A 20,503-nucleotide genomic window follows, 5' to 3' on the forward strand; every position below is an offset into this window, starting at 1 on the left:
CAACTTGCCCAAACTCAATCCCAAAGGGCAGGTTCCAAGAGAGGTGAGAAGCAGAAATACACGGAGACACAGCGTCACAAAGTCAGGGTTCAGGGAGGGCTGCCGGGCTGAAGGCACAGAGAGCCACACACGGGGTCCAATAAATTAACTATTTATTTGCAGAATAAACACTGAGACGTGAGATGGGGACTCTTGGGAAGGAGGTAGATGGCAGAGGTCATGGAATGAGCTTTTTTTTTTTTGTATTTTAGTTTAAGAAATTGATACTGGAAAAGTCAACAGAAGCCAGATCTATAGATCCTGACATCTTACTCACACACCCCCAGTCTCCTTCCCTGGACCCCATCAGCACCCAGCTCTTATCCATTTGAGACCAGCTACCCCATCCCATTTGAGTTCCACCCCTTCCCACTTCCACTTCAGTCCTTCAAACCCCACCCCCAACCGCAACTCTAAAAATCCTCCCTTTCTCCCTTGTTGGGGCTGACTACCATCCCCAGGCTGAGGGGCATGGAGACCACACCTCCTCTCCTAAATAAATACCCCGTTACCTGTTACCAATCGAAAAAAAAGAAATAAATATTGTGAACACCACTTCCCCATCCACCAATGGGAATTTCCTGGATTTGGGGCCCCAGCCATTCACCAGCAGTCTCCACCCTCTCTGCAGCCCCCTTCGACTCCTCCCCAGACACAGATGAAAGGGGAGGAGGGAAAAGGGCCATGAACCCTTCTGATGCTAGGGCACCCCTCCCCTGTTATCGAGGTCCAAGCACGGCCAGGGCTGAGAGGAAGAGGATGAGGATGGGGTGGGTGTGAAAACCAACAGGCGTCCCCCCACTCCTGCTCCTGCCCTGGTTGTGGCGAGAACCACCACCTCCTCCTTTGCCCCCAGGGCTGTCCCTTCGAGGAGGGCGAGGAGGCCGAGCTGGGGGGGCCACAGCTGCTGTCCCAGCCATCCAGTCATCGGCGTAGTGCTGCCCACCTCCAGAGCCACTGCCGTCCTCATCTGCAGGAAGGGAAAGGGACAGAAACAGACACAAGCAGCAAAGAAGTAGAGGGAGACAGAGGGAGGGAGACACACACAAGCAGGGAGAAAGACAAAGTAAGATAAAGACAGAAAGAGAGAAACACCGCAAAGAGAAACATATATAGACAGAGAGGTGAGGGAGGGAGGAAGACAATTACAGGGAGGAAGACAATTACAGGGAGAAAGGGAGGGCAGATGAGAGAGAAAGAGAGAGAAATCAGACAGACACAGGAATGAGAGAAAGTGATGAGAGGCAGGAACAGAAACAATGAGACAGACAGAACAAGAGAGACAGATGGGGAGACAGGATAAACAGGAAAAGAGAGAACACACAGAGACAGAAGCAGAGAGCAGACGGGTGTGTGTGGGGGGGACAAGGACACAGAGACAGAAGGAGGAAGGGAGTAAAAATATGAATATCTGTACCTTGCTCCTCTGGCAGACTCTTCACATACACGCAGACACACACACAGCTTCCCCACCTCCCTCAGGTTGCCCGCCCTCCCCATTTTCCCACTGCCCTTTTTGCCCATTGTAAGAAGCTTCCCACTGTTCAGTAAGAATGTTTTCGTGTCTTCCCCACTGGGTCGTGAACTCAAGAGTAGAGATCCTCTCATTGGTCGCTTATTCTCCGACCCTTGAGGAGAGAGCTCAATAAAGGCTCGTTAAAGGAATGTGTGAGAGAGTGAATAAATTAATGCTATCTAAAACTCAGTGCCGTCTTCTAGAGGGTCGCTATGAGTCGAAATCGACTCGACAACTGTTTTTCTTGTTTTTTTTTTTTTTTGGTTTTACCTAAGAAGAGTCCAGAAAAGCGAGTCTGGGAACTGGGAGCCCGGGGGAGGGACTCAACAGGCTGTGGGCGGTGCTTGGGGTCCGGGGGTTAGCCCAGTCCAACCGGGTTGGGTGGAGCTCAGGACCCCGGGCGGGACGCTGAGAGGCCCTCAGGGTGCCCTGGCGTCTTACCCGCGTCTTGCAGGTCCAGGTCGTGCCCGAGGGCGGCTGCCCTCATCCTGGCTGTGGCTGCCCGGAGCTGCAGCCGCCGTCTGCGTGTCGGGAGGTCGGGGCCCGAGACATCCACCTCCAGCTCTGGGTTGTTGAGCTGCTCGGCCAGGGAGCCCCCGACGATGGGCGGCAGGTACCTGCAAGCAGAGCAGGCCCGAGGGCTCATGCTCGGCCCGCGCGGCCCGCCCTCCCCCGGGGTCTGCCCCGCCGCCCGCCGGCCCGCGGACTCTCACCGGCCTCGCCCCGCTCCGGTCCAGCAGGGCGCCGCCTCCTGCGAGATGTCCGCTGCCATGCGGCGGTCCCCGCACACCGTCAGGGGCAGCCCGGCCCAGAAGCCCCTCACCCGGCCCAGCCGATCGCGGAGCTCCCACACCTGGGATTGCGAGAGAAGGGCGGGCTGGAGATGAGCGCTGCCGCGGACCGCGCCCCGCCCGCCGGCCCAAACTCACCAGCCGGGGCAGGTTAGTGCCCGCTGCCGTGGTGGGTCGCTCCTCCTCGGCCGCCGATGTCCAGAGCCGGCCCGCCTCTTCCCGGGGAGCCGGGGCTCGGCGGGTGCGGGCCGGCGCCGGGTAGGGGCCCCCGCACCCCTGAAACACCTACGGCACAGGGAAGAGGGAGCGCATCTCATGGCTGGTCTCTGCCCCATCTGTCTCTCTCACTGCACCTGAACCCACCCACAGTCTCCCCTAGACTATCTCCCCTAACACCCACAGCCTCCTCTGGAAGCCCAGGCTCCCCAGATACACTACACTGTCTCCCTGACATCCCACATGGTCCCCCCACCTCCCCAGGCTCTCACCTCCACCCTTCTCTTCCCTGTATCTGGGCTTACACCCCACACTGTCCCTACACTTCCAGGCTCTCATCTCCATCCTCCTCTCCCAGTACCTGGGCTGAAACCCTCTACTGTCATCCCCCCAAGGCTGACACCCCTACCCATCTCTCCCCTGTACCTGCGCTGACACCCCCACGCTGTTTTCCTGCAGAAACATCAAACCCTCAGAGATCTTCACCCCAATGGACTCAGCTGCCAGCTCAAAGGAAAACGGACCCTGGAGTCTCTCAGCCAGGAGCAGGAGTGCATCTTGAAGGAGGGGAAAAAGGGAAAGAGTAAAATGAGGGGACAGCCACAGATATACACTGAATTAGGCTTTTCCCACAAACCCTCACTCGGGCCTTAGAGGAAGCAGCAAGGTGTTGGGTGGAGAGAAACTGAGATGAGAAGAGTTCCCTTCCTATGCCCCCCCAACCAAAATCTGGCTTTAGACTCACCCCCACCCACTCCCACCCGCTCCCTATGCAGACACTCCTTGGCTTACTCCCTCTCAAGCTTTCCTGATCCCCTCACCCAGATAGCCCCCCCAGTCAGGATCCAGTCCCCCGCCGCTGAGACAGCCACGGGCCACATTGAGGCAGAAGCCCCGGCAGGGTGGAAGAGAGGGGACCCCTCGGCAAAGAGGGCAGCCAGTCAGACGCATGACAGCCCGGCTGCAGCCTTCGGACACCGACACCTGGGGACAGAGAGCATGGTGGAGTCATCCACAAACACCATGGCTGCCTTCAGCCCAGCTTGGCACTGGGCATAGAGGGAAATCAAATATACCGCCCCACCTTGCCCAGGCTCCTGGTCATGTGGAGAACTGGACATGAGCATCTAGGATGAGTGACCCATGTGGTGGTGGGAAAGACCACAAGACCACCATAGCTTTAAGGTGGGGGTCCTAGGGGCCAGTCAGAGACTCCTTCATGGGAGTAGTGGAGCTAGAGAGGCAGTGGGGGGGGAGGGGTCTGAGAAAAGGTGGAAGGACAAGAGTGAGCCCATCATGGTTAGGGAGGTGGGAGGCAGTGAGGAGGGCTGGCTGGCAGGAGGGGAAAACATATAGGAAGTAACAAGAGAGAAGACTGGGAGGTTAGGGAGAAGACAGGCAGTAGAAAGGAGGGCTTGAAGGCCAAGCAAGGAATCTGGCCTTCAGCAGCAGGGAAAGGGGAGCCACCGAGGGGTCCTGGGGGATACCAGGAGGGTCGATAATCCAAGCTTGGGCACCCCTGGGGGCTGATGGGGGTATGAGTCATCAGAGGGCAGAAGGTCAGAAATCATGGATCATGACCCAAGGGACACTTCATTCTGACTCTTCTTCCTTCCTGAATTACCCAGGGACACCAGGGCCTGGAGGCCTCTCCTGCCAGCTGGCATCTGACTTTTCTTCATCTGACTTTTCTGCCTCTCCCTCCCTGGCCCTGTCCATACTCAGGCTCCCTCTAACCTTAAGTGCTGTGCTGACCACATCTCTTCCAGTTGCCAGGCCCTGGATAAGAGCACGGGCAGCCACGAGAGCACGAGTTATCTGGAGAAGGGGAGAGAAGGTGAGAAAAACCACAGAGTCGTCATGGGTCAGTCAAGACTGAAGCCAAGAGACTGCACCAAGGGCATGACAAGAACAGGCTAGGTTTGCAGGGTTATCTGGGGGGAGGGAGTGGTTAGGAATGTTAGGTGGCAGAGGAAGCTAGGTTTGAGAGGCCCACAGGAATTACAGTCTAGAAGGATCAAGGGGAACCAGACTTGGGAAGATATGGAGAATTATCTCATGCAGCATTTAGAGATAAGAACATGGTGTATCAGAACAAACATTGAACTTGAAGACCTGGCTGAGAGACACAACTCTAGGACCATCTGTGAGACCCTAACCTCTGGGAGCCTCAGTCTTCTCATCTGAAAATTGGGATATCTCTATCTATCTTGCAGAAGTAGGATGACAGTTAAATGCGGTAATATAAATGAAAAATAGTTCGGCTGCTAACCAAAAGGTCAGCAGTTCAGATGCACCAGGTGCTCCTTGGAAATCCTGTGGGGCAGTTCTACTCTGTCCTATAGGGTTGCTATGAGCCAGAATCGACTCAAGGGCAACAAGTTTTTTTTTTTTTTTAATGATGAAAATGCTTCTTAAATAGTAAGTGCCTAATTCATGTTTAGGTAAACCAAAACAAGTCCCAATGTCATCATTAGGGGGGAGTTGGTGTAAAAGTGGTTGAGGATCAAGGCCTGGTGAGTGGGTCAGTGATTTGTATGAAACTAGGGCACAGGATGGGGGTGGGAGGCACCCAACTGAAGGAGACTAAGATGCACTGGGTCAGCCCAGGGGTGACTGGGGCTCAGGATGAGGGCAGAGGTGGCTGCAATGCAGAATGGGGGGTCACCAGGTCAGGTGTGACTGGGGCACAAAAGGGGGGTCTGAGATCACTAGGTCAGAGGTGGCTGAAGCTCAGGCCTCAGGGCCCCTCACCTGCAGGCGGAGGCGGCGGGGTGAGTCCCCGAAGGGCTGCAGAGAGCCATCAGCAGCGGAGGCGAGGCGGGTGAGGCAGAGCAGGTAGTCAGGGGGGAAGCTGTACTGTGGGTGCAGCAGGGGGAACGCTCTCTCCAGGAGCTGTGCCCAGAAATCAGCCAAGGTGTCATCCAACCCCCCACTTGCCCCCCCATAGTGGCCCCGCAGCCGAGAGAACAAGCCACTGAAAATGGGGGCGTGCTGGGCATACAGGCGGCCGTAGGAGCGGGAGAAGAGCTGGGCCAGGGAGCGCTCAGATGCAGAGAGCAGCTCCCGAAAAAACTCTGTGGCAAATGCAAAGAAGGGATGTGAGGTGGGGGTGAAGCCAGAGAAGGATGGAAAAGTGAAAGGACAGAGACAGGAGGAGGTGGGGTAGGGGAGACAAAAGACAAGTGAATTAGAAACTAAGCAACTCTCAGAGACCTGGCCAGGCTGGGAATAAGGGGACAGGGCCCTGGAGAGAGCCTGGGGTGATGATGGGGAGCTAAGCCAGGGCCGGGGAGGGAAGGGGAGAGGGGCTTAGGGATGGAGTAAGGAGTGGGGATAGGATGCTTGCTGGGGCCATGAGCAGAGAGGTGTGAGGCCGGTTTGAGGATCCCAGGCCCTCACCATCAAATTTTCTGTGCCGGGCAGCCAGCGTGTGAACCAGGAAGGAGCCACTCTCCTCCACCAAGCCTCGGAAGGTGTCCTCAGTCTCCCTGGTCAGCCTCTGCTCTGTCTCACTGGAACAGCAAGTATACTCCTGGGGACAGATCCGGAGGTGCTCACCTGGACAGAGAGACACACAGGAATGATGGGATGTGGTATCATGAAATTCCTCCTTCTCTCACCTATCTCTGGGGGTTCTCCCTTTCCTTCCACTTGTCTGGTCTCTTTGCCATTGTCTGTCCCATCATCCCCACCTGACCATATCCCCTTCTTATTGTCTCCTCACCCATCCCAAATCCACTCCCATAAGCCATGGGATCATCTGCCCTGAGGAACAGATGAGTCACGGGGGGTCCTCAGGTAACCCTCCCCAACATCCCACACCCTAGGGTTCTAAGAACTCATAAAACAGCTTCTATGGGATGAAGAATGGGGTTTGGACTGATGGAGTTACTTGGTGAGCAAAAAAGTATTATCATGGAAGGGCCTCATGAAGACAGGGAGGGGAACTTATTGGGCTGTGGGGGGGTGCTAATTACTAAAAAGGGGCTCCTGGTGTGGGGGTGGAGTAAGAACTATTGTGTGAATAGTAGAATTACTGTGATCCTGATAATGAAGTTACAAGAAGAAAACTAACGTTACTATGGGATTGAAGATTATTATAACGGTTACTCTGAAAGAGAAGAGAGTTATTGTGAGGTGGGGAGAACCAGCCCCTGGCCCCCCCCGCCCCCCCCCCATTTCTCTACTCTTCTTTCTCCTCACCTGAGATGAGAGCGGGAGGGAGTAAGCTTAAGCTATATCCCCGAGCCCCAAGCACCTGCCGGGTCTCAGCGCAACTCCGGGTGGCCTTTGCCTCACTCCCGGGTCCGAGACCAGAACCGGGACACAGAGGCAGCAGCAGAAGCAGGAGAGGTCGCAGCGCGTACATCGCCGCAGCCGTCCTTGGACGGCAAAGTGGATCCAGAGGAGGAAAAAAGAGACGCCCGAATTCGGGAATACGGCTCTCAGCCGCGGGACCGCTCTGCCGTCCAGAGAAAGAGCGCGACCCTCCAAAAACTGAACACAGAGCACGATAGATGGACTAGGCGGCATCTGCGGAGACAATGGGAGCGGGGAGCCGGACAGGGGCGGGGCTCGAGATTGGGCCGGGCCAATGATGGCAAAGAGCCGGCTTCAGGGGCGGGGTCAAGGGAGAAATTAAGCCAATATAATGGGGAAGCTCGGCAGGGAGGCGGGACACAGCCAAAGTAACGAGGTAGGCGAGGTAGAGGCGTGGTCTTTCTCAGGGGCGTGGCGATTGTGATCGAAAGGCGGGGCCTGGGTGGAACCCAACCTATGGCAGTAGAGAAACCGGATAGAAGGGTTATTAATATTCCGGTTCCGATGGAGCTGGGGCGGGGTGGAGCAGGGCTAAGGCGCGGCTGCAGGCGCAACCCAACCCACGTGACGGGGAGGCACGCCTGAGAGCTCGTGGCTACACGAGGCTGAGGGACTGGCGGGACTGGAACGTGAGGAGCACGAGCTTCCGGACTCCCAAGCCTCGCGACAGTTACTAGCCTTTGGGGGAGCCGTTGGGTTTGCGTCTGCGCACAGCACGCCTCGTGCCTTCCCGCGTTTTTCTGGAATCTTGGGCTACGGGCAGGGAAGTGGCGGGCGCCGGGGCCAGGGCCGGGGCCGGAGGAGGCGCGACCGCAGAGACCTGAGGGACCTGAGGCGGTGACCCTTCCTCAACCTTGCTTAGCCAGAAGTCGATATTCCGGGCTCAGACAGTGAGACTTCTCTTTGACCCAAGATTATCCCCCTACCCCACACTCCCCGGCCCTGGGAATTAGAACCTCCCCTCCACTCCTCAGGGCCCCTTCACAGACACCGCGACTCCAAGCTTTAGTCCCGGAAAGACTGAGACCAATCTTCCAAACCGTCAGGAGGCTCCTCAATCCCGAGGAGTTACCCCAGGGCCACTCGTAGATACCAACTTGCCCAAAAACAGAGAACGCAAGGTTTCCTCTACGCTTTCGGAGTTTCAGGCACTATCCTAATGGCGCCTGCACCATTCTCACATCGTTAGGAGCTTCACATTCCCTTTCCTGTGAATCAGAAATGAAAGTTTGTTTTTTTGTTTTATCTTTTTACGTGTGAGCTCAATTCCCTTACACCCGGGGGTTTGCCCTTCTGATGCCTCTGGATAGGGCTCTATTTTAAACTGCTCTGGTGCTTTTCTGGGGAGCTCTGGTGGCGGAGTGGTTAAGAGCTCCGCTGCTAAGCAGAAAGGTCGGCGGTTCGAATCCACTTCATCGCTTCTCGGGAATCCTTTGAGGCGGCTCTAGTTTGTCCTATAGGGTCGCTGAGTCGGAATGGACTGGAGGGCAATGGGTTTGGTTTAGGGCAGGCTGCGTTTCTCCGTTCTTGGAGAGCAGCTCCAAACCCGATGGTCAGTTTCTGGGGTGGTTGATACTTTGTTATTACTATTATTTTTAAATACTTTGTTGTTGTTATTGCTCTTACTGCTATCATTATACCAGAGCAGAAAACTTTTGGAAAGAGAGGGATTTCTCAGGGCAGGAGATGGCAAAGTGGTGTGGTAAGAGCCCTTTCTTTCTTCCCTCAGCTGGATCACCATGCCTACCCTGCGATCATCCTCCTCTCGGCGCCATAGCTCCTCCTCCCCAAGCAGCGTGTCCTCTCTGCAGAAAAGTGGGCAGAGGGGCTTGTCTTCATCATCTAGTTCCCCTGTCAGTCAGCCTCATGATGAGAGGGACTGGGGCCATATTTCAGAGGGGTGAGTGGAGTTAGTGAGAAATTATTGCAGTTGTGCTGGCTTGAGTCGTTGGCGGCTTTCTCCTCTATTGTTTTACTGCATTGATAGTGATACGTGTTTTACCCTTTGAGAATGTAAAAAATACTATACTGGTTCAAAATAGTGATCCCCTCCAACTTTGTTCAGTATTTTTTGGCTGCTCTGCAAGTTGTAGACATCAAGAATAATACACCCTGTTTTGAATTCGTCACCCAGTTTGTCTAAACCTTTCTCGAGCACATTTATATGCTCAGCATGTACAACCTCTGCTGGAGGGTAGGAGCAGGGGAGTAAAAAAGAGTTCTTTATTTGTTGCCTGACAAATAGTATATGCTTTTTAGTGGGTGCCCTGCAGTTCTCGTACTTGGGGATTTTGTAAACAGGTCCGTGGATCCTTATCCATTACTGTTCATGGGTTTATGCTGTCAGGGTTCCATTAGTACATCTTCTCTTGTTTTTTCTTTTTTTAGAAAAAAAGTAGTTTCATACAAGATCTCTTTTATCCCCTGGTCATTTTAATTGGCCTCCTCTGAATCCTTTGTTTCAGTGCTACTGTTGGAGACCAGATTATATCAGTGTTATAAACTGTGTTTTAATCAATAAGACATGGTTATGTTCTAAGGGCTGAAATTTAACTCTCAGTATACATTAATCTTTTGCTTATATATGATTAATATTTAGTTTTCCGAGTCATCCTGATTGTTCTGCACACAGAGCAGAGATTCCTATGCCTGCCTAAGTGAATATAATTTGTTTTTCCTATTTAGAAAGAATATTGGGAAAGTGTTACCCTTCACCCACTTCAGTTTTTCATTCTTCACCTCCTTGCTTTGTTCAAGGGAAAGTTTTGTTTTAAGACTATTCCTCTGTGTCCTGGTAATAGAAAGCTCATCTTTTCTTGAAGGAAATTTGAAAGTATATTTTTCTCATGGAGAAGTGGTGTAATTAGAAACAAAGAGAGAAATTATAATTCATTGACACTTTTATAAAGAGGAAATATGGGGTGTTGTAGTTAAGGAGAACCATATTCTCTCATAGGAATGGTGGCTCTTCATCACCTGATGAAGGCAGTGACTTTGAAGACAGCTTGAGACGCAGTGTGAAGAAGAGACGAGCAAAACGACCACTTGAAACAACTCCAGTGAGTCAGTCTGTTTTGATTTTGAACCTGGTCTAGAATGTGGTTGATGAAAGGACAAAACTTAAAGGATGTTAAGGAATGGAAGTGGGAAGAAGGCAAATTTTAAAGAGAAAAGGAGAGGGTATTAAGGTATGGAATAGAAGGGGATTAGGGAGCACTTTAAAAGGAGAAAAAGTAATGATAGTTCACAGCAACATAAAAATAATTTATATTGGAGTTGATAGCATAAATTCTGCTGTGGAATTGGTAGGTTAAGCCTACTTACGTGATAGTGTTGAGACTGTTAACATCACTTTTATTTATTTTTCATATCCTTTCTCTCTTTGCACTTACTAGGTAGCAAAACAACTAAAGAAGGGGTCCCGAATGGTACGTGATCGCCACCAGAAAGAGTCAGAGCCACCAGCCAGTGATCTCTTTGATGCTGTGAAGGCTGCCAAAAGTGACATGCAGGTAAAGCAAAGTGTCTCACCTCAGTTTCTTGATACCATCTCACCCTTTGAAGAGTAGGAAGGTAAGGACAAGTGTCTACAAACTTGATTTGACGTGGGCATCTTAGTGAACGTGACTTGTAGCAGGAAAGAGAGATTGATTAGACCATGGAGAGAATTTCTTACAATGAAATAAGGATAACCTTGAATAAAAGAGAATATTTCGTTTCCTAAGAGTATCACAAAACAGGACAGATTCTGCCTTTGTTGATTGATAGAGGAAGCAAGGAGAGGTGTTGGGCAAGGGAAGAAGCTTGGATATGTGTAGCAGCTTGTGTATAAATCACTCTAGTCACCTATTCTTTTTTCCCATCCTCACATTTTAAAAATGATTTTATTGAAATTCTGTTTCATGGCAAAGTGCCTAAAGCTTATTATCGTAGTTTCAAAAATAAAATCATCACCCAGACCTTTATCCCAGCTAAGGAAATGAAGCATTGATAATGCACATATTTTAACTCCAATTACCCCTTCCAGTTTACATGCTGTTGCTTAGGTTCTTGTAGAAGATAGAAATCCAAAAGAAAGCATGCAAAGGGGAAAACAGAAACAGAAAAGGCACGATAACGTGAAAGCATGTAAGATGGTAGAAATAAATTCAAGTTAGACGTTACTGCTTTATACAGTCAACATTGTTTAAATTTACCTACAATTTTATAGTTTTCTTTGTTCATTCCTTCTTGAATCTTTTTTTTTTTTTTTTTTATTGACGAGCTTCTCAGTTTTTGTTTTTATAAAAATGTCTAATTACCGTTGTTCCTGAAAGATTGTATGCTGGATATAAACTTCTAACATGGCATTCTTTTCTCTCAGCACATTAGATTATTCCACTATTGCTGTTGAAAGTCAGCCATTCATTTAATTTAGCAGTGTTCAGTATAGAACATTTTGTAATGATGAAAATGTTTGTATCAGTGTTGTCCAGTACAGTAGCCGCTAGTCACATGTGGCTATTGAGCCGAAAAATGTGGCTAGTGCAACTGAGGAATTGAATGTTAAATTTTTATTTAGTGTGAATTAATTTAAATTTACATAAGTTTATGTGGCTAGGGTTAACTTATTTGACAGTGCAGATCTAATTTGTAAATATTTTAGTTTATGTTAAATGCAGATCCTTTGTAAGTGATTACTTTCCACTTTGGCTGTTTTCTAGATTTTTTTTTATTTTTGTGTTCCGATATTTTATAGGATATTCTGGTATTTCTTTTTTTTTTTTTTTTTTTTTGGTCATGCGTGAGTTCCATTGCCATTCTGGCTCTGAGGATTGGTGTCTTTCAACAACAATGGAAAATTCTTTTCAAATATTGCCTGTTCTTCATTCCATTATCTTCTTCTGAAATTCAATTAGAGGGTCAACGAAAAAGAGGAAGACCCTCAACGAGATGGAACTGACACAGTGGCTACAACAATGGGCTCAAACATAGCAATGACTGTGAGGATGACGCAGGACCAGACTGTGTTTCATTGTGCTGTATTGTAGTAGGGTTGCTATGAGTCGGAACTGACTCCACAGTACCTAACAACAACAATGAAACTTCTCACTCTATTCTCTCTCTCTTATTATTTCCATCTGTTTGTTTTTCTGTGCTGAATTTCAGATATTTCTTTAACTTTATCTTCCAGTTCACTCGTCCTCTATTCTGGTGTGCCCAGTCTGCTTTTAATCTATCCACTGAAATTTTAAATTTTGTTTACTATATTTTCCATTTCTACAAATTTTGTTTGGCCCTTTTCAAAATTGATTGTTCTTTGCATCTACTTTCAAGCTTCCCTTTTATTTTTTTACATATATTAAATGTAATTTTATAGTCTGTGATAATTTTGATGTCTACTGTTTTTATGGATATAATTCTGCTGTCTTTTTTTCTGCTCGTTCCTACTGTCAGTGCCTTTTTTTTTTTAGTGTTTTACTGTGAGCCTCTCATTTTCTTTGGAACTCTGTGTGTTGGAATTCTTTGGGATGTGGGTTGAAGGTGGGTCATTAAGAGAGGAACCTGCATTTGCTTCAGCCGTTGCCTGGGGAACAGGACTACTTTCAATTAAAGTCTCTGATTCTTACGGTATAGGTAGTGTACATCTGGACTGCAAACCACCTGAGGGCTGGCTTATTGTTGTGAATTCTCATGGGGGAATTCTTTTTTCTCTCTCTGCCCCACACTAAGGTCATAACAAAGTAGTTTTCTTACTGTCCCTTTTTGCTCTGTAGATTTATTTCTCACTCTTGGCTTTGATGAGGATGTGAGTCTTTGCAGGGTCCAGCTTTATATAAGTGCCTTCTCTTAGACTACTCTTCTTGGGAAGACTCAATCTCCTTTTGGAAAAACCCTGTTATAGGCTCTGTGTCCTATGCCCTGCACCCCGTGCAGTCATCTTGACAGAAAGTCAAGGTCTCCAAGTTTTGATAGAAACCCTCAGGGCAAAAGTTAGCTTGGTGCTAGCTTACTTCCCAGCGTTCCTGTTTTCACTTCATTTTTGGCCTATGTGAAATTTTACCATTCGTTCCAATTCAGTACATTTTAGATGTTTTAAGTGTATTAATCAGTTTAAATGCTTCAGTTGGAAAGATCACACAGGATTTCTAATTCATTATACTTCCAGAAATAGAGATGATCCACTTTTTTTTTCCTAGACTTTGGTGGATGAGTGGCTGGATAGCTACAAGCAAGACCAGGATGCAGGATTCCTGGAGCTCATTAACTTTTTCATTCGCTCTTGTGGCTGTAAAGGTGAGGAAATCCCTACCCCTTTCTAGATCCCCAGCCTTTTGCTCCTGTGTTAGGAAACTCTTCTTCTATTTAGATGAGTAGGATTAGGTATTTCCTAAATAAAGGGAGAAGGTAAAGCATAAGATCAGTTGCGCTTATTTAACTATGTTTTTATTGGTAAATAAGGGAAGTGATCTAGTAGGGAACAATGCTGGTTTGGAGGCAAGACCCTTTGGGGAAAAATAACTAATCATGCTAATGTGATAGATTTGGTGTTCACGAATTTGAAAACAGACCGTCAGACACTCTTTTAGTTTTCCTGTCTCTAAATGAAGCCTTTTTTTTTTTTTTAATGCTTACTTCTCAGCCACTTCATCCCATGTTTTTCTCTGAAGCTGTGGGGCCCCTAGATCCCCAGAGGCCATGACTCAGTTTATTTGGGCAGATCGTCTTACGCAGGCTGTATTATAAGAACATAGCATCTGGCCTAGTTTTATTGCTTGTTTGTTTGCTTATTTTTTTAATCATACTTTCCCACTGTTTGATTCCTTTTGAGTTTTCTAGGGGTTGCCTTATAGAGACAGCCTATACACAGTTGGGTGGTGGCAGAATTATGACTAGGACTCAGATCTTCTGATTCTCTAAGCTCTTTTCAATATGTTCCATAGTTCATCTTTAGATGTAGCTGTAAGAGGTCGTGGTGCCCTGTTATTTTCCATGTAATTACATCATCTTCTCCATTTCTCAGGCACTGTGACCCTCGAGATGTTCAAGAAGATGTCCAACTCTGAGATCATCCGGCATCTGACAGAACAGTTTAATGAGGTGGAGAAAGATGGCCAGGATCCTCTTGCCCCTCTCATTTCAAAGCACAAAGCCTGTAACCTCCTTTTTTCTGATTGTGGGAAATAGGGTAGCTTTTTAGAAGGAGTTTTTAATCTTTTGGGGGTAAAAGGGACACAAAGGTATTATCTAAATATGCCTCCAACGGTGGAGAGAATAGCAGGAAATGAGGTGAAACGGAGACATATTTTTACTATATTATTGGGTTTTGATGTTCAAAGTTCCATGGTTTCATGGACCCGGTAATAACTTTCCTGTGCTTTATAAACCCTTCTGTAGGACTCAGGGGACTATCCCTTGACAGCCCCAGGTCCATCCTGGAAGAAGTTCCAGGGCAGCTTCTGTGAGTTTGTGAGGACTTTGGTTTATCAGTGCCAGTATAGCCTCCTCTATGATGGCTTCCCCATGGACAACCTCATCTCTCTGCTTACTGGCCTTTCAGACTCCCAAGTCCGTGCCTTCCGTCACACTAGCACCCTGGCTGGTAAGCACTCATTTTTACTGGGGTTGTTAGGGTTTTCCTCTACTCTCCAGTCCTGCATCTTCCTTCCTACCTACATCTTAGCTGTTCAAGTTCATGCTATTTTTATCTCAAACCTCACTCCAGTTTCCCACTAGTACAGTTGTAAAAAGGGGTGGATCACAGTGACAGTTTCCAGCCATAACGTCTTTCTCAAAGCTCCCCATTGGGAATGTGCTGAGGATTAAAAAAAGGCCAAAAGAAAGAAGAAGAAAAAGTTCACCTCAGGACAGTCAGCCTTACAATTTTAGGATCATCTGGCTCTAGATTTTCATTGCCCTTTTTTTTCCTTCTTTTTGAACCCACCCTCCCTCCTCTGAACTAAAAAAACCCCCCCCCAAAAAAACAAAAATAATTATTTTCTTACGTTGTTTTCTCTAACTCAAAGCCATGAAGCTAATGACTTCCCTAGTAAAGGTTGCCCTCCAACTGAGTCTGCACAAAGACAACAATCAGCGTCAGTATGAGGCTGAACGAAGCAAGGGGCTGGGGCAGAGAGCTCCAGAGCGGCTGGAGAGCCTGCTGGAGAAACGCAAAGAGGTGAGGAAGGTACCCTACACCTTCTGTTCCTCTTTCCCAGCTTCTACCTACTGCTACAGCAGACCACCCTGTCAGTCCCCAGGTGTTTCACTCCATCAGGTACAGGCCCTCAAACAGCCTTTAGGGTGATGAATAATGGAGTCTAGCAATAGTTTAAAAGATCTACCCTGTCAGAGGTCGTCACATGCTCATCTCATTTTTGGGATGTGGGCTCGATAAAACTTTTCTAATTTAGAGTGGATTTAAGAGTTCTCTATAATTGCCTTGTTGTTCAGTTTCTATGTAACATTCATGATCAGATGTGTTTAAGTGCCCCACCTGCAAGTAGTGCAAGGAGTTAAGTTACAACTTTCCTGTCAACTGTATCATCATACGCAGGTCCCCACAGGAATACTGGAGGCTGAACACTGACAAAGGAGGCCAGGTTTTTAAGGAATAAGCTCAGGCCTTTCAGTCACTCCTGGGTTTGAATTCTGTTTCAATTAGCTATCAGCTCCACGGCCTTATGAAACCTCTCTAAGCTTCACTTTCCTTGTCTTTAGAATGGAGATAGTAATGTCCACCATTTTGTAAAGATTAAGTGAGATGATGAGGAAATTGCCTAGCCTGGTGTATCGTAGGTGTTTGCTTTGTTTACATTTTCACTTAAAAGAAGACCACTGGACCACGTACCGTAGCAGAACCTTTTACACTTATTAAACCTTAAAATAGCTCATCTGTCAGGGGCCAATGCCGATTTTTTTTTTCTTGCTTCAGTATCTGAAACTCCTCCACTATGAGGTTAGCAGGACCCGTCATGTCTAACTATGCCAGTTGGATATTTCCCTGGCCCTCAAAAAAGTCCCTTCCATGCCAGATCATCAGAGAAATAAACTTTTTACTTCCTCATTCTCTTTTGAAAACCCTGGTGGCAGAGTAGTTAAGAGTTACGGCTGCTAACCAAAAGGTCGGCAGTTCAAATCCACTAGGCGCTCCTTGGAAACCCTATAGGGCAGTTCTGCTCTGTCCTGAAGGGTCACTATGAGTTGTAATCCACTTGACGGCAATGAGTTTGGTTGGGTTTTTATTCTCTTTTGCCATTTTTCACTGACAGATAATCTTAAAACCTTGTATACAGCAAATCTATCTTGGATCTTAAAAATATGTACACTACTGTGACTCTTTCCTGGGAGGGTGAGGGACTTCTCTAGGCTCTTGCTTCACCAGTTGTCTCTCATCCTTTTTGTGTATAATTTTTCTTTCCACAGTTTTCTTATCCCTGGTTATGTAGGCCCTTGAATCTTGTTTCTGCTCTTCTGTAAGCTACTTTATTGCTACCCTTCCTTTTAGGGTAGTATTCCCTTACTTTCTTACTGTCCAAATCACTGAATCCTTTTTTGCTACCTAGCTTGTCTCCATTTTTCATCTGAAACTTTTCTCTCTAAATCAGTGACTTCCTAATCTCTATGGCAAATAGCAAATAGCCTTTTCTTAATTTCTCTTTTCCAGATCTCTATAGATTTTGGTACTGATAACTTACCTTCCCTCTTTTCCTCCCTCCCTCCCTCATTCTCTCCTTCCTTTCTTTCTTTCTTTTTCTTTAAATTTTAAAAATTTCAAACGTTCAGAAAAGTAGAGACGCTGGTATAATGAACACAATATACAAATCATCTAGATTTAGCAATCAATTTCTCACCATATATATTTCATCTCTTTTTTTGCAGTTTTGGAATATGTTATGGACGTATTGATATTTCACCCCTAACGCCTTCAGTACATTCTCTAGAAAATGACATATTTCTACTTAAGAGCATTTCACGTCTAACAAAATTAATAACGATTCCTAATGTTTTCTAATCCCAATTCGTATTTAAACTTCCCCATTTGTCCCCAAAATGTATTTTACATCTGGTTAATTTAAACTAGGATCTAGTTAAGAACTGTAGATTGCATTTGGTTGTCGTGTTTCATAAGTCTCTTATAATCTTTTACAGCACCTCTCCCGCTCATACACACACACAAACACGTTTTCTCCCAGCACTTTGATTTATTGAAGAGATGGAGTCAATTGTCTTAATGAATGTTGCCTTTCTTTTTATAGTTCTGCTTCCCTGACATCTATTATTCACATAACCCAGGATTTCTCAACAGTGGCACTCTTGGCATTGGGGAACTGTCCTGTGCATTGTAGGATGTTCAGCAGCGTCTCTGGTGTTTACCCACTAGGTGTGACAACCAAAACTGGCTTCAGACATTGCCAAATGTCCCCTGGGAGGCAAAATCATCTCTAGTTGAGAACTTGCTAAACTAATTTCTCCCTTCTGTGTCTTTTTTGCCAGTTCCACTTTTGTCAAAGGAACTGCATTTGTTAAAAATTTATTTTCCCCTCAAGTAGACACATGAGACTATGTGGGCAGCTTCTGTCTGGAGGCAAGATGAGAAGGCAGAGGGGGACAGGAGCTGGTTGAATGGACACGGGGAATACAGGTTGGAGAAAAGGAGTGTGCTGTCTCATTAGGGGGAGGGCAGTTAGGAGTACATAGCAAGGTGTATATAAGTTTTTGTATGAGAGACTGACTTGATTTGTTACCTTTCACTGGAAGCACAATAAATAAATAAATATATATTTTTTAAAAAAAGGAAGAGGAGAAGGCAGCGTGACTGAGGTAGTGATTAGAGTAATGCACCCACAAGCCAAGGAATGCTGGCAGCCACTAGAATTTGGAAGAGGCAAGGAACAGATTTTCCCCTAAAGTCTCCAGAGGGAGTGTGGTTATGCTAACACCTTCATTTCAGCCTAGTGAAGCTGATTTCGGATTTCTGGTCTTCAGAACTTCCTGTTGTTTTAAAGCAAAAAAAAAAAAAATTTGTTTTCCCAGTTATTGAGGTTTCTAAATAACCAAAGATAGCTGTAATAATCACACATAGAAAGTGTAATTATTTTACCAGACACAGAGAAGCCTCTGAGGTCTTAGTTGATTATTCAGCTTCTTCCAGAATTAGAAGGTGTAAAAGGAAACATAGGATACCAGCAGTTCAAACTGCATCCTGTGCTGAATAGGACCTGGGTGGAAGTTGTATTTTCCTATATCTTTGTGGCCTTATGCCATTGGGGTACCAGAGCATTTGACCTGTTTTTCTCCTTGTCCTCCAGCTCCAAGAGCATCAAGAGGAGATTGAGGGAATGATGAATGCCCTCTTCAGGGGTGTCTTTGTACATCGGTACAGGTGAGTTAATTGACTCCTGTCAATGGCAGCTACTGGTCCTTGGTTATGGAGTCTGTCAGAAGTGACAAGGCCCCCTCTTAACCCTGAGTTATGTGATTAGTCCCAGACCCCATGCACCTGGAGCAAAAACTAGCAACACATTTTCAGATTAGTAAGGTTTAGTGTATCCCCATCCACAAAGGCTCTTTGAAGGTCTTAAGGAAAGAAAGTAAGGATAAGGCATTGCTGAGGGTTCTCCTGCTCCAAGCCTGCCCAGACCTGCTCTCCGCCCCCTCCCCAATCTTTCTGGGATTGGAGACTTGGTAGGACAAGAGCAACTTTTCTGAGGGGTGCATGCAGCTTGGCAAGCTTTTTCTAGCCCCTGCTGCTGTTGCTTGTGCTGAGGGCAAGGGAGTTTTATACTGTTTGAAGAACTGGTTGAATTAAGTTAATAAAGAGTGCATGTAGTTGTTTCTTACATTTGCCCAGATTTCACCCTAACTTTACAGAACCATTCAGCTGGTGTACCTTTTTATGAAGTGAAATTAAAACACACATAGTCAGTCTAGACAACAGTTACATGAACTTTCAAAATGAGTTTTTAAAAGGGGAGAGGAGGATGAAGTTGTACAGAGCTGGTTCAAGAAAACTTTCAATGTTTACTGGGAGGAAGAAATGAACGGCATGGTACATGGTATTTAGTCAAGAAAATAGATTCTTCTGTGACAGGGAAGTATCTGGCAGGAGGGAAATGAGTTTGGTGATACGGGCTGATCTATCTGTGTCTAGGGATGTGCTTCCTGAGATCCGGGCTATCTGCATCGAGGAGATTGGGTCTTGGATGCAAAGCTACAGTACCTCTTTCCTCACTGACAGCTATTTAAAATACATTGGCTGGACCCTACATGATAAGGTGGGAATTGTCTTGTCTCCCTTCCCCCTATTTCCCTCATCCTCTTCCTGCCCTAGGATGGTTGCTCCAGCTTTTCCTGGTCCTGCCACTTACGTATTTTACCTAACAGGGCGTAGGCAGTGATCACCCATCACGTCACTGAATCTCTAAAACTTCCCCCAGTACTGGGGAGGAGTAGAATAAGGTAGACAGGAGAAGGACACATCCAGGAGATAAAATACCTCACAACCTACGGTAGAGAAGAGAAAGACTGTGCCTATGAAAAAGCAAGAAAATTATTGATGGATTGGTAATAGAAGTGCTAGGGTCGTAGCTAAACGATCCACTTCAGCATGATTGCTAAATTCTGCTGTGATCCTTTTTTTTTTTTTTTAAGTAGGAAGACTTGTTCGTTATCTCAGTACAGAGAACATGGAGGCCCAGAATGAGTAAGAGGAGAGTATGGAGGCCCAGTGGGGGTGAGGAGAGGAGTAGTCAGTCACATTTCTGTTCTGTTTTTTTCGCCCCCAATAGCATCGAGAAGTCCGTTTAAAGTGCGTGAAGGCTCTGAAAGGCCTGTACAGCAACCGGGACCTGACTGCACGCCTGGAGCTCTTCACCAGCCGCTTCAAGGTGAAATTGGGACAGTCCTCCTTTGCTTGTCTCTTTCTGTGGTTTCCTTTTCCGTACCTCGTTAACTTCCCATTTCTACTTCTATATCTATAGCAATCCCGACATCTGTTTCTGCGCTGTCTTCAGGAATCTCTAAAATTCTAAGAAAACGTGATGTTTAAGAATGGGGAGACTGAGGTATTGAGCGATGTTCTTCTTCCTACAGGAGCGGATGGTTTCCATGGTCATGGACAGAGAGTATGACGTGGCAGTGGAGGCCGTCAAGCTACTAACAGTTATCCTTCAGTGAGTCCTGGGAAGTGGGAGGCAAGCATCTAGGGCTTTTACCTTTCCAGCATCAAGCTCAACCAGACCTGTTGCCGTCGAGTCGATTCCAGCTCCTAGCAACCCTATAGGACAGAGTAGAATTGCCCTGTAGGGTTTCCAAGGCAGAAATCTTTATAGAAACAGACTGCCACATCTTTGTCCCTTGGACCGGCTGGTATGTTTGAACTACTGATGTTTCAGTTAGCAGCTGAGCACTTCAACCATTTTGCTACCAGGGCTCCTTTAGCATCAAGCAGGCCCTTCCAAAGTTGTACCCCTATACCTGTCATAAGTTGGCTTTTCTATACGTACAGGCTGAAAGATAAGAGGTTATTCTTGAGTTACAAGATCTTCAGGGAAAATTTTTCCTATCTTCTCTAACTCTCCATACTCCCCTTTCTTCCACTCATTTAAAAATTCTTCGTGAGTCATGTCCCCATTGT

General features: G+C 47.0%; 1 protein-coding gene across 14 annotated transcripts in view; it reads left to right on the forward strand.

The window, feature by feature from the left end:
• STAG3 (stromal antigen 3) overlaps positions 1 to 20,503 on the forward strand; it is a 39,402-nt gene that overhangs the window by 1,640 nt on the left and 17,259 nt on the right. For 6 of the 14 annotated variants that reach the window (XR_007519581.1, XR_007519582.1, XM_049903358.1 and 3 more), the window contains exons 1-15: positions 1,924 to 2,168; positions 2,296 to 2,496; positions 3,022 to 4,399; positions 5,989 to 6,158; positions 8,615 to 8,785; positions 9,842 to 9,944; positions 10,281 to 10,397; positions 13,065 to 13,161; positions 13,889 to 13,965; positions 14,263 to 14,467; positions 14,892 to 15,043; positions 18,177 to 18,250; positions 19,019 to 19,142; positions 19,656 to 19,754; positions 19,960 to 20,039. Coding sequence is in view for 12 of the 14 variants with exons in the window: in XM_049903358.1 (XP_049759315.1) it covers positions 4,100 to 4,399; positions 5,989 to 6,158; positions 8,615 to 8,785; positions 9,842 to 9,944; positions 10,281 to 10,397; positions 13,065 to 13,161; positions 13,889 to 13,965; positions 14,263 to 14,467; positions 14,892 to 15,043; positions 18,177 to 18,250; positions 19,019 to 19,142; positions 19,656 to 19,754; positions 19,960 to 20,039 (1,769 nt within the window). In the remaining 2 variants the exon portion in view is untranslated. Of the gene's footprint in view, positions 1 to 1,923; positions 2,169 to 2,292; positions 2,497 to 3,021; positions 4,400 to 5,988; positions 7,776 to 7,859; positions 8,786 to 9,841; positions 9,945 to 10,280; positions 10,398 to 13,064; positions 13,162 to 13,888; positions 13,966 to 14,262; positions 14,468 to 14,891; positions 15,044 to 18,176; positions 18,251 to 19,018; positions 19,143 to 19,655; positions 19,755 to 19,959; positions 20,040 to 20,503 lie in introns of those variants that run through there. The other 8 variants (XM_049903365.1, XM_049903360.1, XM_049903359.1 and 5 more) reach the window with 8 other exon arrangements.

Source organism: Elephas maximus, chromosome 12, assembly GCF_024166365.1.
Source record: "Elephas maximus indicus isolate mEleMax1 chromosome 12, mEleMax1 primary haplotype, whole genome shotgun sequence".
Classification (NCBI taxonomy): Eukaryota; Metazoa; Chordata; class Mammalia; order Proboscidea; family Elephantidae; genus Elephas; species Elephas maximus.